The sequence below is a fragment of the Salmo trutta genome, chromosome 36 (assembly GCF_901001165.1).
Source record: "Salmo trutta chromosome 36, fSalTru1.1, whole genome shotgun sequence".
In the NCBI taxonomy this organism is placed as follows: Eukaryota; Metazoa; Chordata; class Actinopteri; order Salmoniformes; family Salmonidae; genus Salmo; species Salmo trutta.
In genome coordinates, this window is record NC_042992.1 from 31,094,123 (window position 1) to 31,111,539 (window position 17,417).

Sequence of the window (17,417 nt, forward strand, 5' to 3'; positions counted from 1 at the left end):
TTAGTATGGGAACATGTTTGAATGGAAAGCTTAAAATCAAATCCAATTTTATTGGTCACATGCAGATGTTACTGCGAGTGTAGCGAAATGCTTATGCTTCTAGTTCCAACAGTGCAGTAACATCTAACAAGTAATCTAACAAATTCACAATGACTACCTTATATACACACACAAATGTAAAGGGATGATTAAGAATATGTACATATATGGATGAGCGATGGCCGTAGGCAAGATCCAGTTGATGGTATAGAATACATTATATACATATGAGATGAGTAATGTAGGATATGTAGACATTATTAAAGTGCCATTATTTAAACTGACTAGTGATACCTTTTTTTTTATTTATTAAGTCCTCTTATTAAAGTGGCTACAGATTTGAGTCAGTATGTTGGCAGCAGCCACTCTGTTAGTGATGGCTGTTTAACAGTCTGATGGCCTTGAGATAGATGCTGTTTTTCAGTCTCTCGGTCCCAGCTTTGATGCACCTGTACTGACCTCGCCTTCTGGATGATAGCGGGGTGAACAGGCAGTGGCTTGGGTGGTTGTTGTCCTTGATCCAGTGTCACATGCAATGTTGACACACAATGTTTACACCTTTTACATGGTAGTCCTAAGCAACAATCATGCCACTGGCAGTAGTTCATGTTGCAAAAATGGTCTTAGCTGGTATTAAAGGTAGACTCAGCGTTATGACGTAGATGCAGAAAGTAAACCGCATTGTGGGTGAATTTTGTGGGCGTATTGAAGCGCAAGGCTCAACTTCTCTGCTGTTTTGGTCCCCCTGGCTACCATGATTTTGATTTGCTGTAGCAGTGCGACTGTGTGAGAGCGAAGTCTTGTATCTCGCTCATTTCAATATCTGCAGTGCTGCTCGTGGCAACAAATTTCAGTGAGTCTACCTTTTTTTCCCCTTGAGTTAAGTATTTTAACAAAAATGTTAACCGTCCCATATGTTAGCCTACTTGGAGCTTGTTTCATTGTTTCCATAAAAACAAAAAATTAAGTGTTTTTAAATAGTAACTTTATGATTGAGGTGTTATCTAATTTCAGAGTAGCCTTAAAGGTGGACTATAGAACAAAGAACTTCCTCAGTGTACTTTTACCTACTATAATGGTATTGAATATTGGACACCATAAGTTGTGACTAAACATCTCCAAGGCCCAAGGTATCTGGGTGTCACTCAACTCCATCATTTTAACTATTGTGGTACTGCAATGGGTTGACATAGAATTGAATTTATTTGCTTCCTTCTCCCTGTGTCCATGCATTCTTAGTCTTATACCTCCCTTGGTTCTCTTCTGATTCCGCTCCTAAAACATCCTCCATTCAATTCCCATCATACCATCTTCCTCCCTCCTTTCTCAGACTTTTTATTTTTTTTGTAGTCATTCAAGGAAGGACCTGAAAGTTGTGCCACTTGTTATTTGCTGTAACTCCTTGTAAATGTCTTCAGAACACAAAAAGACATCGGTCTTGATCTAGATTCTAACTCTCCTCCTTGCCTCTCTCCTCCTCTCTGTAGCCGCTGCGCCTGACGCCGCAGAGGGAGTTCATCAAGTCTCTGATAAGCATCGGAAAGCAGCTGGCCACACTGCCCACCAAGGAGCAGAAGACCTGGCAGCTCATCTCAGAGCTGTCACAGCTCAACCACAAGCTGCCCGCCCGCGTCTGGCTGCCCACTGCAGCCTTCGACCACCACGTGGTGCGCATGCCCCACACACAGGCCGTGGTGCTCAACTCCAAAGACAAGGTGAGGCGACTTGTTGTAATATATATGTATAAGAAGACACACACACACACACACACTCACTCACTCACTCACTCACTCACTCACTACAGGCTCCAAAAACAAGGTGACCAGAAGGCCTAGTAGTTTGACACGTTAGTTTTGTTATTATTAATTTCCTGAGGAGCGTTGCGTTTAAATGGAGTGGGCCCCAATGCTCTTTGTCAATGGAACTTCCTGCTTAAATGTGTCTTAGAAAAATAGGTCTAGAACTCCAGTCCCTAAGTATGACCTCTTCATTCTCCCCTTCCTCTCAGGCCCCATACATCATCTACGTGGAGGTGCTGGAGTGCGAGAGGTTCGAGACATCCGGCATTCCCCTGCGCATCCCAGAGACGCGCATCCGCAGTGCCCGCTCTGCAGACAACCTCCTCCCGGAGTGCATTGGCATCACAGCCGAGCAGTGCGCCGGCAGCTTCTCCACCGTGCCCAACTACGACAACGACGACGAGGCCTGGGCCGTGGATGACATTGGCGATCTGGAAGTGGAGGTACCGTGTGGCACAATGTGACTTCTTCAAGTAACATTTTGATGACTAGGCTGTAAGGGAAGGAGGGAGTGAATCAGATTTGAATGTACTTTAACCCTGGGGTCCTTCTATGGTTCCAGCTCCCAGAAGGCCACACCAGTAGCAGTGACAACATCTCCCAGTTCTCTGTGGACAGCATCACCAGCACGGAGAGCAAGGAGCCTGTCTTCATCGCCGCCGGCGACATCAGGTATAGGGTCACTGTCAGCCAGAATTGCTCTGCTAGCTTGTTTCTCTTTAAGAGGTTCTTGTTATAGTTTCACGTTTTGGGTCCATCGCTATTGTCTGGATAGTGGTTTTACAGCCACATGTTTCTTTTGTCTTAGGCGACGTCTGTCAGAGAACCTGGCCCACACCCCCACAACGTTCCGGAAAGATCCGGAGGACCCGTCTGCTGTAGCGCTCAAGGAGCCCTGGAAGGAGAAAGTCAGGTGGGTGATTGGCACATAAAAATAGAATTACTAGAAGATACAGAAAATTGGTGGGCATACACAATCCCCCACTGAGGATGCATGTCTATCACACTTATTTTTTTAATTTTTTTATTTAACCTTTATTTAACTAGGCAAGTCAGTTAAAACATTCTTATTTACAATGAGGGCCTACCCTGGACAACACTGTGCCAATTGTGCGCCTCCCTTAGTTCCGCGAAGAACAACACATTGTCAAGTCATTTGCTGTGTCCTTACTATTTCCTTCCGCTCTCTCCATCCCTCAGGCGGATAAGGGAGGGCTCCCCTTACGGTCACCTGCCAAACTGGCGGCTGCTGTCGGTCATCGTGAAGTGTGGGGACGATCTGAGGCAAGAGCTACTGGCCTTCCAGGTGCTCAGCCAGCTACAGGTACTTGACTCTCCACAGTAGAGTCCCATTCCACAGAAATCCTCTGTGGTAGTGTTATTAGCGTTCACTCACTAATTCGCTCCACTTCTCCCCTTTCCTCTCCAGTCCATCTGGGAGCAGGAGCGCGTCCCCCTGTGGATCAAGCCCTATAAGATCCTGGTGATGTCATCAGACAGCGGGATGATTGAGCCTGTGCTGAACGCTGTGTCTCTGCACCAGGTGAGCAGAGAGAATTAAATGGACCCAATTGGGAGCTTGATCTCATGACAAAGATGTCTAACAATAACTTCAAGCCGAGTTGTTTAGCTTTGTAGTCCTGTACCTCTTGGGATGAAAGATTTTGGTAATATTAGTAACGGTTTGATCAAGCACTGGAATTTTGTGTCAGTTGCTAATTCTAATGGAATGCTGTCTCTGTTGCTATTTTATGCAAAATGCTTTTCTCTGTGCTCCAGGTGAGGAAGCAGAGCCAGCTGTCTCTGCTGGACTACTTCCTGCAGGAGCATGGCAGCTACACCAACGAGGCCTTCCTCACCGCCCAGCGCAACTTTGTGGAGAGCTGCGCCGGCTACAGTCTCATCTGCTACCTGCTGCAGGTTAAAGACAGGTGGGCAGCCCTCCCTTCTCACCCCTCTTCAGTTTCACTAGTTCTATTACTCGCATGTTCCATTTCCCCTCTTCCTTTGTCTTTGAGCCTGTTTGGCTGCGTTTACACAAGCTGCACAATTCTGATCTTTTTCCAATAATTAGGTCAGAATTGGGCTGCCTGTGTAAACTGTTTTTGTAGTCTGATCTCAACTACCACATCCCACCCTCTCCTGTATTCCTAAACTGTTTACTCAGTCCCCCTATCCCTTCTCTTATCTCCTTTCTTTCTCCAGACACAATGGAAACATCCTCCTGGACTCGGAGGGCCACATAATCCACATTGACTTTGGCTTCATCCTGTCCAGCTCACCCAGGAACCTGGGCTTTGAAACCTCCGCTTTTAAGCTCACCAGCGAATTTGTGGATGTGAGTCAAATAAATCCTACTGCATGCAAATTTGCATTGTCATATAAAAGTGTAAACCGGAAAACTGTGGAATTGATCATACAACTAGCTCCCTAACAATCTGCATAAATACATTTTGTTAGTGTTCAAAGACGCTATTAGTGACAATGAGTTTGCTGGTTAGCTGCAGTAGCCTGCATAACCTGTTGGTTTTGTATGTGTAAAGACTAACCTCTTGTCTGTGGTTCTCTCTCAGGTGATGGGAGGCTTGGATGGAGACATGTTCAACTACTACAAGGTGCTGATGCTCCAGGGCCTGATCGCTGCTCGCAAACACATGGAGAAGGTGGTCCAAATAGTGGAGATCATGCAGCAAGGTACTGTTGGCTAAAACCGTGTATTAGCATGATCAGTATGCTGTGGTGGTTTTCCACAAACACAATCTTTCTCTGTGGTCTTGGTATTGCAACTCCTCTGACTCCCTCTCCCTGGGTCTCCCTTCTCTCCTCCCCCACCAGGCTCTCACCTGCCCTGCTTCCATGGCTCCAGCACCATCCGCTACCTGAAGGAGCGTTTCCACATGAGCCTGACGGAGGAGCAGCTACAGGTGCTGGTGGAGCAGATGGTGGATGGCTCCATGCGCTCCATCACCACCAAGCTTTATGACGGCTTCCAGTACTTCACCAACGGCATCATGTGAATGGCTCCACACCAAACCACATGGGACAACCACATGGGCGAGCAAGCAAACATGCATATAAAGATGGTGGCAAACCTGTGCATATGGACTCACCCATGTGTACTTGCCATAGCAGCACATTTAGGGAAATGGACTCTTGTATAGACAAGTGCAACAAGGTCCTGTTTGTGAACTCTGTATTTTCTTTGTCTTAGACGGACCTCTGTTTTCCCCCTCCTTGTTTTGGCCGTGTGGAGAGGGAGTCCGCACTTCCTCTCCCTCTTGTCCTCCTATCCATAGGACTTTTACCGCATTGACTGTTCTAAAACGAGGCATAAAGCACAGTTCAAATCACACACCCGAAAAGGATTAAGTATCAATATCGGAGGAGGTACTTCATTGAAAAGGGGGAGGGGCAACACTGGAGAGGGAGTGGTCTATATTCAGAGGAGCCAAGAAGACTTTTATCAGAATGGATGAAAGACGAATAACTGTGGATCAATTGTGCAAGAGCGTCACAAAGCAGTACATATCGAATATATTTACTTATTTTTGTTCTTAGAGAGCAAAATGGACTTTGAGAAGCCACTGTGTAACGACAAAGAAAGCACAAGACATATCATTTGCGGAGGTTTTCTAATGGTCATTTTCTTTGTTCTCTGAAAATTCCTATGGTTATCAAGAATGAGCCAGTCTGTAGAGAGGGGGGAAAAAAGGACTATAAAAACCAATGGTGTATGAGTGTTATCTGTCAGGAAAACAACTCCTTAATCCAAGGTTTTGATACGTTTTGAACAATGTTTAAACTCGAACTGGAAAATTGTGAACTAGGACCAACTCATCTCTTATTAGGGGTCCAAGCATATGCATCAAAGCTGCTGGTTGTATGTGTTTTTGTTCCCATCCTTGATAACAGGTCTAGTTTCATTTCAATCTGGGTTTTGGACAGCTGGGGCTCGTTCAGTAGAGCACATCTGTAACGCATTTAGTGTTATAGATAGAAATGCCATGAAATAGAAAATTCTTTATCATCTCAGTTCTCCAGGGACTCTTGTCCTTACTGATAAGCACCAAGCAACACATACTATCAGGAAAGGGCAGAATGTTTTACCATTTTAATATGCCGACTGTGTCATACCAACATGCGTCATGTAGAACTTTGCTTTGCTTGTTTCACTCTTTAAACAACCATACTTGAAGGAACGCGAGCGTAGTGATGAGCCTCATGCACTTGAGTTATGTTGAACCAAAATAGCTACCTGTGGTTAAATTTATGCAAAAACTCAACATTGACGTTCCACTAATGTTAGTCTTTAATCTCTAACGAAATGTGATTATTAACGCATTATTATTGTATGTTTTGTTAACTGAGGTTGCATATTTAAAGAATGCTCAACACTTTCCTCTCTGGTTGGCTCTCAGGGCGTTCCTGTGAATAACTCGGGCTAATCTTGAGCGAGAGTTGTCCTTGAGCAGATTTTGTAAATAATGGGAGTGATTTCTCATTCCTGTCCGTTTGTCTTGGTCTGTTTTATTTCTCCTTGTTTTGAACAGTACGAGCTCGCTATCACAAGTCAACTTTGTTTATGTGAATGTTTTTATGTTTTATTATACTCTACTAAACCGTTTTTTTTTTTTTGCGCTGTCTCAAACACAAACGTGTATTGAAGAGAGCGATTTCAAGAGCTACATGCTTGGATAGCCTATAACTTATATTACCTGCTCATGTTTGAAAGCTGAGTCGTTGGTGGGGGAGGGGGGGGGGCTTTTGTGTGTAGCAAAAGTGACAACTTTTCTCTCATGCAGTCATTCCTGTGAGAGAACCGATGCCTTGACGTAGGAGAGGTACAACTTTTATCAATGCAACAGTTGGGACAAGGGAGTGCAGGTCATGTAGCCAGGAAGTGCTTTTATCAGAAGTTTAACACTCCTGCTTACTCTTCTCTAAACACTACTACTGCATTGCTTTTTCCTTCATTAATTCCAACCCTAACCTTATTCTGTAAGATGATATAGAACTATAAAGTGCATTTTATCTTTGCTGGAGTGGGTGCTGTCAGTCAAACCTTTGTGTTGATTTTGATGTCTCCCCATTGAGAAGCAGAATTTTGTCCTTGTCCAGTGTCCATACCAGATACATGCTTGTCCATCCAAGGGGTATATTCAGTGCAGAACAATGTTCAGACTGCTCCAGATAGAAATGTATTGTATAGAAAGTGATATCTGCTCTATATGAATGTTTTTTGCCTTCTAAGTTCTGAACAGTGTGCCCTCCTGATAGAGACATGGCTTTAGACAGAATTGGTCCACACCAAGCAAAGCATTTATTCCAGTAATTAACTATGGTTGATATGGAGTGCCTTTGTCCTTGATACTAAAGACATTTTAGAATGTACAGGGGAAGAAATTTGTCCACTTTACATTGTATCAAAATGCTAACACTTAAGCTTCCTGATTGTTTCACTTTTCATTCGTGGTTGAGACTAAATGCATGACTCATTCAATAAATCAAATTGTTTTGTTTTTTACTTTTCTTGGTTAACGTGTGATAAATATTACATATATATATATATATATATACACACACACTCATTCAGACTAGTAATTTGTGTTGCAGTAGATTTCTAGTTTCCCAATTAAATAACATCCCACTCTGCACATTTATCCAAAATTCATCAAATGAGAGAAACACTGAGTATACTAAACATTAGGAACACCTTCGTAATATTGCGTTGCCCTCACAACAGCCTCAATTTGTCAGGGCGTGGACTCTACAAGGTGTCGAAAGCGTTCCACAGGGATGCTGGCCCATGTTGACTCCAATGTTTCCCACTATTGTATCAAGTTGGCTGGATGTCCTTGGACCATTCTTGATACACATGGGAACTGTTAGTGTGGAAAAAAAACAGCGGCATTGCAGTTGACACTCAAACCGCTGCGACTGGCACCTAGCATAACCCGCTCAAAGGTACTTTTCTTGCCCAATCACTCAATGGCACACACACGATCCATGTCTTAAAGCTTAATACTTCTTTAACCTGTCTTCTCCTGATTGAAGTGGATTTAACAAGTGACAAAGGGATGATAGGATTCACCTGGTCAGTCTGTCATGAAAAGAGCAGGTGTTAATGCCTGTCTTGGACTCCCATCCAAAGATGGAGCAGGAAAAGAGAGACAGAAGAAGTTGTGGCAAAGTTTTTCTAGAAAAAAAAATATAAAAGGTTCAAGGAGTAAGGAAGTAGATGGCTGCTTTTAAGAGAACGAGTGGGATAAACTTACACAGAAACGGGTTCAAGCGGACAAGAAACAGGAGGACCTCGAGAAAGGAAGATATGACAAAGGTGGAAACCAAAAAAGAAGCCGCAAGAGCAGTAGCTAAAACAAGAAAAACCAATGATTGCATTTTTTCAAAATCAATGGTCCTGCAACAAGTGGAAAAGTGTTATGCTGTGATTAACTTCCATTATAGTGTCCAGTTCCACTGTATCCCTTTAACAAACTATTCCACAAGTATTAGAAAATTGAGCTTTGCAGGTGAAAACAGCCGATAATGATACTGTACTGAGCTGGTTTTATCACATATTGGTTGTATGAGTCGATTATGTGAAATAATGACATTCACCAAATGAGTCATTGGACACCATGAGTTTGTTTAGATTTTCCTTTACTGACATGACAAATTAAATACAAATGAAGAAGTGGCGAAGATTAAGACTTGGCGTCAAGGTGTGGTCTAGTACTGTAGCGTTGCTAAAAGCCCCTCCGCCCTAAAGCTACTTCAAAAGGGCTTGTATATCTGACCTTCGCAAAACTGCAGTAACCGCCTGAACTGGCCTTTGTTCCTAAGTACTGTAAATCAAATGCAGACTTCTTATAGTTGGTTCAAGTGCCAGGTTTGCTTAAAAATCTAGTGCAGTCAACGTGCTTTCCTGTGTGTATATATATAAATATATATATATTTATTTCCACACTGAGGTTGGAATAATATTGTGAAATTCTGAAAGATTATAACGCCGTTTAAGTGTAAGGGCTATTTGAAAAGACCGCCTGAAATGTCATTCTGTGATGATAAAGTTTTGGCTTGCCTGGTGACATCAAACATCCAAACCGCTCTGTCAACAGCTGGTTTTCCCCTCCCCACTCAGACAGCCCTATCAGAATTCTTGCTTGAGAAATTGCTCTTTGCTAAGAAGCTATTTGTTTCTTTTTGACCATTTTAATTGAAAACAAAATCACAGTAAAGTACTTAAATTGTTACCCAGAAACAATTTTAAATGGAGATAAAAACAGCTGCATTGGACCTTTAATGTGACTTCTCTTACTTCCATATAGTTATCTTTCATACCGCCCCCTACTGGTCTTAAGTCGTCCATAACAGATGCTCCAGCAGAACACCTTCCCTGTCCTTATCCATTCACCTTTTGCATAATTCTTCCCTGCTACCAACTACAGTACACTATAAGACAGGGAAAGTAAGGCCAATGCTTAGTCTAGCAGATAGGACCTTTGGGAAAGCAGCCCTCAAAGCCATATCTTCGTTTGGGCTTGCAGAATCCTCGTCTCGGCCCTCGAGCCAGGCATAACTGTGCGCCGTTCTGTATAGGACAGGAATGTACTCGAGTTTCCATCATGGCGTAAATGCAGATGGTGACTTCCCAAGAGTTCGCTTAAAAACCGGGCTTTCTAAGGCTGTGAGGATGGCAAAAGAGTGTAGCAGAGAAAGGGGGGGGGTTGTCTTTGTGCTCTAATTTTAACCAAACTTTTTTGGATCTCCTATTCGCAATTTAAAAAGCTGCATTATCCATTTTAAGATACATCATCTGGTCTGAGCTGTAGTGACTGCCCTTTAATTTAGACCTTAGCTTTCTTTCCACATTTGTTACAGATGTGTTTCATGACTCTACCTGGGTTGTAATGGGTCTTGGACAACTCAGCTGCTGTAACCCACCAACTGCATTGGATTTCCTGTCTGGTGCCTCAATTGGCATTTAGATTCTATTCAGTGGTTTTGCGAAGCAGGACTAGTACTGCCACCTTCTGGCCTGGATGTTCAAAGGAAACCACGGGTGCGAGGGTAGTGAGTGAGGTTCAACCTCGAGGTTAGGTTAAGTGTGAGGGGTGGGTTTGGCATTGAGGTGGCAGGGGCACAATCCCCTAACTGTGTGTGTGTGTGTGTGTGTGTGTGTGTGTGTGTGTGTATATATATATGTTAGGGGTTGGCTTAATGCAAAGAAGGGCAGGCTAAAATCATAGGGAGATCATGGAGACTAGGGTAAGGTTAGGTGTCGCTATAATATGGCACAGTCCGAATCATCCTTTTTCTCCCGTCTCCTCGAACCTCCCGGCTGGGCCGCCGCTTGACCTCTCACCTGGAAGCAAAACAAACCGTCATAGAGTAAGGAAGTGGAGAAGCTTCTATGTAGGTAGTTTGTGATGATCAAGGGGACTTTTTCAGCAGATGTGAATCAAAGATAACAGAAAGCTAGTAGCAGAAAAGTACAATAATGCACTGTGGTGAGAGAATGTGTTTTCTGCTCAAATAAATTGTAGTGTAATTGAAAAAGCCCCAGTGGGCACTGTTTCTTTACCAATCGTCTATACCAGTGGTCAAACTTTTTCAGCAGGGACCCCACTTTTTCCACCAGAATTTCTGGGGACCCCATTTTTTACCGCAATAATTTCTTGCCACCCCACCCCAAATCTAATGACAATCTTCAAAATCTGAAAATGTAGATTTTTATATCAAAAAAGAACCTTCAATTCATTACATTTTCATTGCTTATCCAAATGAAAACAAATAAACACATTTACTCAGTTACATTTTCTAATCTTTCTCAAAAACATTTGTATATTATGCCATACAATAATCTTTACTTTTACATTTTTAGTTCTTAAAATTTGTACAAAAATAAATATGGCGACCCCACTGCAGTTCCCCCTCAACTTTGAATACCACTGGTCTATACTGGTGTATTGTATTTATCTTTCATACTGTTGAAGTATTGAACTAAAGCCTAAAGAGGGCACTCTCTTTCCTTCTAGTATATGCCCAGACAGTGTGGTTGGTTACCTGCTGTGCTGTGGCCTGGGAGGGACCTCCTTGTTGTTGTTGCTGCTGCTGCTGGTACTCCTCCTCCTGCAGCTGTCTGGCCAGGTCCAGGTCACTGAGGGGCCCCGGGGCCGCCCCCTGCTGCTGCTGCAGAGACATGGCCACCAGGTAGTCCTGGCAACCAAGCATACACCACGGGGTGAGTGAATGTGTAGTCATGGAAATGTGCAGAGAGGCTGAAATCCTTAATATCAATGCATGATTTCCTGTACATAGAGATCTCAAGTTAGGATCAGACAGCGTGGCAGTTCTACCCATAAAAAAACCTTAATAAGTATCTAGATGCAGCTTAAGATATGGAGATTGTCTCAGTAGTGCATTAGATACCGCCCACTGCATCTGGGTGCTTCTCAAATAACAGGTATCCTCAAACTGAAACCGGCGAAGCTGTGTGGTGGAGGGGGGGGGGGTCACTGACCTGGTCGATCTGTCTCTGCTGCTGCTGGGGCGTGAGGTCTTCGGGCTGTGTCACGGGGACGCTCCTCTGGGGCGGGTGGCACAGGCGGAAGTCTGAGTCGCAGAAGTTGCCGTCACCCTCCACATTGTGCAGGCTCTCCCACACCAGCCCCCCCTCCTGCAGGAAGCCCTGGTCTGTCACCAGTAGGTACAGGTGGCCCTGTGGGGTCACAAGGTCAAAAGTCATTCACTGGGGGGAGTGAGCAGCATTTTAGAGAATGAGGAGGGAACGTTACAGAACGTGCTACATGCCTCTCATGTAGAATACAGTCTGTTCTATATATTACATTTCTATCTGCAAGGTTCTATATGTTACACCCTATAGATTGAGCCCTTGGTAAACGCAAACACACGCACCTTGTGCTTTATCATAGTGCTAAAGTGGTTGTTTCTGAAGAACACGGACAGCTCGCCCTCCTTGACTGTAGTGTTGAGTTCACAAAGTCCATGATACGATAGCTGGGTCGCTGTGGACTCCAGAAACTGCTCTGCCACCAAACCTGATATCACGGAGATGGAGAAGTAGAGGCATAATAGAGAAGGGGGAATGGTTGTATTACAGAGGAAATGGCCAAGTGAACATGTATGCTTGTGAGAAAGAGGGGGGGAAAGAGTACAGAATGCAATTGGGATTAAATGATCAACTTCCCATCAAGACCCTCGTAAATAAAACCAGTTTATTAGAGCTGGGCTTAAATGTAAGTCTGAACCACATGTAGCTCACCAGGACAAGGGTTAGTGACAACTCAAATGTATGCGAAGTAAGGATTTGGAAAGTCCTGTACCTTCACTGACACGGCTGCTGTTGGCCGAATGCTTGTAGTCGATGATCTTCTCTACCAGCTGGTTGTAGCTTAGCTTTCCCACCGCTGCCACCATCTCAGGGCTCTGGAGAAAGAAAATATTTTGAATCTGATCGCCCAAAACAAGGGATTTGGGGCATTAATTGTGAAAGGAGGGCTTTTACCTTCACATGTTCTACAATGTCGCTTACCTGAGGGTCCACCAGCCAGCCGTGGTAGAGTGGGATGTCCAGCAGGTCAAAGGCGATACACTCTGGTGTGTACTCAAAGTCTGACACGCCTGTGAAGCGCACGTTGACATCAAGGCCCGTGGACAGCTTGGGCAGAACTGCCATGGCATCGCTCATGTTCTGCGGAATCAAAGATAAAAATACATATCATAAAACTACAGAGGTTGGAAACTGAGTTGGAAGCCAGTTTTGGGGGTTACTTCTGTTTCGATTACAGTCCATTCAGAGATCGAACGAAGATTAACTTCATGAATTGAAGATCAGACCATTTTCTACAAGTACTTTGAATTCATATTTTGAGCTGGAATGGAATGGAATCGTACTTGCATAAAACAGAGTTGGTTGCACAGAAGGCCAGTATCAGCTGTTCCTAGATTGGTTTCTCATATGGTTAACACCATGGTTTCAGTGACATGTACGGTATGGAAATTAGATTGATGTGCGATAAGGCAAGGTGGATATGCAGGCTAATCTTGTAGTACAAAATTCACAAGGGCTTCTAAGAGACCGGCACTCAATCATACCTGTCCACACGTGTTTTGCCTATAGTTTCTTTATCACTGTCGAGCAGCGAATTGAGCAGCGAATTACAATCCTCTGAGCTTAGCCATGAATAATGAACCAGATCGTGGTTATACACACCCGCAGCTCTGATGTCTGAAAACAAAAGCTGTCCAGTCAAAACAGCACATCTAATTGAGCTTCCAGTGCCAGGTGATTGGATCGTGGTGCTTACAACACCAAGGACATGGGTTTGATTCCTGCAATCAGCCACACATACTGAATAGAATGGGCTGACTGTAAGTCACTTTGTATTAAAAAGCTGCTAATGACCACATCATTAAGTTAATTGGCTCCATCCACACAGGCACCATCTTGCCACCTTGGTACAGTATAGTACGTTTTAATCCCTGTTCCCTAACCTCCTTATACTTGTACTCTAGTGGCAGCTGGTGAGGCTTAGCGTCGATGACACAGCTGATTTTACTGTGAGAACAGCCCCCTGTGGCTTCTGCCTCTGCAGTGCACTCCGCTTCCCCTTAAAAATGACTCGCTCTCAACCACACAAACGGTTTTGTGCCACACAGCTACAAAATAGATAGACGGCACCTGCAGAAACACACGCATGCGCACAGCTTCAGAAAAGAATGTTCTGACAACACACGAGTGAGTGTCAAGTAAGTGGACAGACACCGGCCTGAGTTTGTGTGTTAAATACAGAGGTGAGTTTACCTGCCGTGTTTGTGTGTTAAATACAGAGGTGAGTTTACCTGCTGAAAGTTGAGCTCCATTCCCTCAGCCTTCTCCCTGGGTTTGATGGACAATACACACTCTCCTGTGGCAGAAACATCAGAAAGACAAATTGTTGGGAGTATAACGATGTGGTCCTCAAGACAGTCAGTGACCAAACAGGAATGTGTGATATAATATATTTCCCCCATGGTAATGGTCAGAGTTTACAGATTTATCAAATCTGCTAGATATTTCAATGACTTAAGCCCTCAGCTCCTGGGGCCAGTGATGATCTTTTGTTTACGGCCTGATAATATGCAACCTCTTTAATCGCTTGTACTTTCATGCATTGGTTGCATTTTCATGTGCCAGTGACAACCTCAATGTAAATGTGTGAAACATACAATAGCTTCAGTGTTAAAGTCTGTATGGAAGTGCAGATAATACACTCCCATGTTTCTTACCAAGGTGAGCCATCAGGTCCTCTGTGGTGATAACTTCTGTCTGGGCGGGTAGCTTGGCCTGGGGACAAATCACACACACGATTCTGATTCATAAACCCTTTCCTTGATCCATGTTCGTTTAACAACAGATTCTGTGAAGTTGGATACAGATATTATTGGAAGTTATAACATTAGAATGAATGGTGCTGGTCAAGGAACAATCGAGGCCTGGACAAATATACTTGACACTGAAGAAAGAGCTCAGCTAAAGCCTAACACACATAGAAACAAAAACTATAAAGCTCAACACGTACACACATATATATACCTATTTGTATCTTTTTACTTTCAGGCCCACAGGAATGGGTGGTATGGGGAGGGCTTTTTCTCTTCTGAGTGAAATAAATATATGTGGAAGAAATGTAATATGAAATTAATATGAAATTATATATGAACTGGAATACTGTACCTGTAACCCCCCCCCCCCCCCAACAAAATAAATGTCAAATAAATTGAAATTGTCACAAAAAACAATGGATTCTCTGGCGCAGACATGCTGCCCTTCATAAACTTTCATTCTGCGTTGCTTGATTTTAAAAGCTAAAAGTGACACTGTTTTCATGTTGATAGTACAAACAAGATTATAGGATTCAGAAGTCCTCTGTCCTCTCTTAATACAACTCCCCAACATGAACCTGTAATTCCTGCCTCTAGAAACTTCCCTCCCTCCGGTGCCATATCACTAATTCTGGCCTGCCTACACACCTCGGATGTGTCATCCTCAGTGTGTCAATCTCATCCTTATTCTCAGTCACCTTAAGAAGGCCACTGAAGTCCCTCAATAGTAAAAGTGCATCTCAATAGCCTAAAGTGGCATCCTCACTTGGCTCATTTCTTTAATCTGCACCGATCTGGACCAGTGAATGCAAAATCGCCCAATAGTCCTGCAATATAGTGCTTTCCCCTATCATATGGTTTGACATCAGTGCAGATGAAGTAGGCCTAAAGCCACTTAAGACAATTGAGATGCGTAGTCATGGACCCATTAGTCCCAGCTAGCTGGTTCTACACTCCGACTTTACCTTCCAGCGCAGAAACAGGGTGTTCATGATGGCCAGCAGGGGACAGGGCCCGTTCTCACTCTGTGTGATGATGGGGGTCTTCTTCTCTTTCCAGGTGATCCACTTCACAAAGTAGTAGGCCGGCATCATGGGCTCTGGGTCCGGGGCGGCGGTGGCTCCCCCTGTGGCTGCGGCGACGCCAGCCAGGACATCGTCGGTCAGGCAGGGGACGTCGGCAGACAGAGAGCTGCCCTCGATGCCCAGGGCAGAGTAGGAGGACAATGGCTCGTCGTTCCCGTTATTGCCCTCGAAGAACTCTAGGCTGGGGATGGAGAAGGAGGCGGAGTCGGTGGTAGCTGACTGGCTATACTCGTCCGACCTTCCAAACGTGGCCTCTGAGCTCTCCCCGTTCCCTTCTGTCAGAGTTTGGCTCTGCAAGGTGGATCGAGCATCTTCTGTCGTGCCGTTTTCAGACATGGCTGCACACGTGGTGGTTGGTGTGAGTGAGGTTTCCATGTATCCGTCAAAACCTTCTGCTTCCATAATTGGGGTCTTAACTGATGGGTCTTTGGTGGAGTCTTCATGGTCCAAGGGCTCCGCTTCGTGGATTTCTTTCGCCGCAGACGATCCTGCTGTAAGGCCGCCCTCTTTAGAAATGGCCTCTGTCAGAGAGCAGTCATCTTTGACAACGCTCAGGAGATCTCCTCCGACTATCTCGGTGCCAGAATCCGCCATCGCTGGGCAATGTTCAATGTAGCACTTAATCAATTAAAAATAAGGCCAAGTCGTCGGTAAAGACTACTTCAGACTTAGGTTGTATAGGAATAGAAAAACAAACTCAGCCCTTTACATTTAAGTATATTCACAGATTTAAAAGTTGGCAGTGACCTTATATGTGAACCTTGAAGGAAATCTTCTTGACGATCAATTCCCTGGCATTCCTGAGTAACAGTGTCCTTAGTTTGCAAGACGGGGTTGATGGACGGCTACAGCAGAATCCACAGTCGCTCTGTCTGTTTTATTTCATACAGACTGTAAGAGAGTGGATTTCATACGGCCTTAAATATCTACTTGCACATTTTCTTTCAGTTCAAGTGTGGGATGTCATAACAAATAGGCTATCTTTTCGACATTGCACATGGGCTTCTGGTAAATTTAGTGCAAGTGTAAAACTACAAGCTTTCCTCTAACAAAAAATAAATAATGATCTTTACACAAAATATATATACACACATTTAAACTTAACAACAAATATCTTATAGATCATTTTCAGCACTGCCGCTGTCCATTAACCTTATACAGTAAGATACCTACAGCTCCCTGTCAAATAGGTTTGGTTTGATAGCTTCTGGCAAGCTACAGCAGCAAATTAGAGCAAAGTTATCTTTGGGGGGAGGCAAAACTTATCTAACTAGTTATAAAAGTTGTGCTTTTCCTGACGATACAAGGGAATATACTAATTGAAGACTGACAGAAAAGCTACAGCGAAGACAAGTGAAGAGCGGGATGAAGCTAGTCAAGCTTGTCCCTTGCCTTGTGACATGAATGACTCGTAGGTTTTTAGGATATTAACGCGGCATGGTTGTCTTCTTAGCGTCGTCCCAGAATACGAGTAACCATATTCTTAAATTGTACCAGACCTGCAAGAAAAATATCAGTGATCAGTCCGTGAAATAATAAGTTATTCTCTAACAACACATCTCCTTCCTTACCCTGGGTTTGACAAAATACTGAGAACGGAACTATAAAGTCGTAGTAGAAAATATTGCATCTGTCAAGTGACACCAGAACTGGCTACTGACCATAGCTTGCTAACGTTATACCCCCGTGCTGACGCTCAGAAGTTGGTAGCGCCCATCACCACCGTGCAACAAATATCTTGATGATGGTGGCAGCTTGTTAGCTAGCTAGCTGACCAGCAGAAAATAAAACAATTTACCATCAAAGCCAGTTGACAGCGTAAATTGGCAAAAACGTCGTGAAATTTAGACAGGTGTTGGTCCAATCAAGAGCAAATTGAGATTTTTACGAAAAGATACTGACCGACTTGTCCACATTAACGAGCTTCGCTGGCAGACAACGGGCATGATATTTACATTCCACGGTCTCTTCGCAATCTTGACTTCGCTTACTCCACTTCCTCTACCACAGTCTGTAAACAATGACGTCACGAGCTGCATTAGCCTCAGGGGGGAAACTATTTTGTAGATGTCAAGCACCAAGTTACATACATAAAATACATGTTGTA

At 43.9% G+C, this 17,417-nt stretch overlaps 2 protein-coding genes across 8 annotated transcripts in view; one reads left to right on the forward strand and one right to left on the reverse strand.

Moving 5' to 3' along the window:
• Positions 1–7,362, forward strand: part of LOC115175856 (phosphatidylinositol 4-kinase beta) — a 26,534-nt gene extending 19,172 nt beyond the window's left edge. The window contains exons 3-12 of the mRNA XM_029735419.1: positions 1,527–1,754; positions 2,048–2,281; positions 2,401–2,510; positions 2,647–2,751; positions 3,039–3,162; positions 3,268–3,381; positions 3,618–3,769; positions 4,044–4,176; positions 4,412–4,532; positions 4,674–7,362. Coding sequence (XP_029591279.1) covers positions 1,527–1,754; positions 2,048–2,281; positions 2,401–2,510; positions 2,647–2,751; positions 3,039–3,162; positions 3,268–3,381; positions 3,618–3,769; positions 4,044–4,176; positions 4,412–4,532; positions 4,674–4,855 — 1,503 coding nt within the window. The 3' untranslated portion in view covers positions 4,856–7,362. The remainder of the gene's footprint in view (positions 1–1,526; positions 1,755–2,047; positions 2,282–2,400; positions 2,511–2,646; positions 2,752–3,038; positions 3,163–3,267; positions 3,382–3,617; positions 3,770–4,043; positions 4,177–4,411; positions 4,533–4,673) is intronic.
• A 1,118-nt stretch (positions 7,363–8,480) lies between these two features.
• Positions 8,481–17,338, reverse strand: LOC115175858 (ubiquitin carboxyl-terminal hydrolase MINDY-1). Of its 7 annotated transcripts, none has more exons than XM_029735434.1 (11): positions 17,213–17,338; positions 16,739–16,809; positions 15,191–15,915; positions 14,130–14,187; positions 13,704–13,768; positions 12,394–12,552; positions 12,185–12,287; positions 11,757–11,899; positions 11,362–11,559; positions 10,905–11,057; positions 8,481–10,203 (listed from the first exon to the last, which is right to left on the reverse strand). In XM_029735434.1, exons 3-11 carry the CDS (start codon positions 15,902–15,904, stop codon positions 10,123–10,125), a joined length of 1,674 nt encoding a protein of 557 aa, XP_029591294.1. In that variant the 5' UTR covers positions 15,905–15,915; positions 16,739–16,809; positions 17,213–17,338; the 3' UTR covers positions 8,481–10,122. The 7 variants fall into 7 exon arrangements, with proteins under 7 accessions (XP_029591294.1, XP_029591288.1, XP_029591289.1 ...); XM_029735428.1 differs by adding an exon at positions 16,972–17,080 and having other exon boundaries at positions 15,191–16,809; positions 17,213–17,314; XM_029735429.1 differs by adding an exon at positions 16,972–17,076 and having other exon boundaries at positions 15,191–16,809; positions 17,213–17,312.
• Positions 17,339–17,417: the final 79 nt, after the last annotated feature.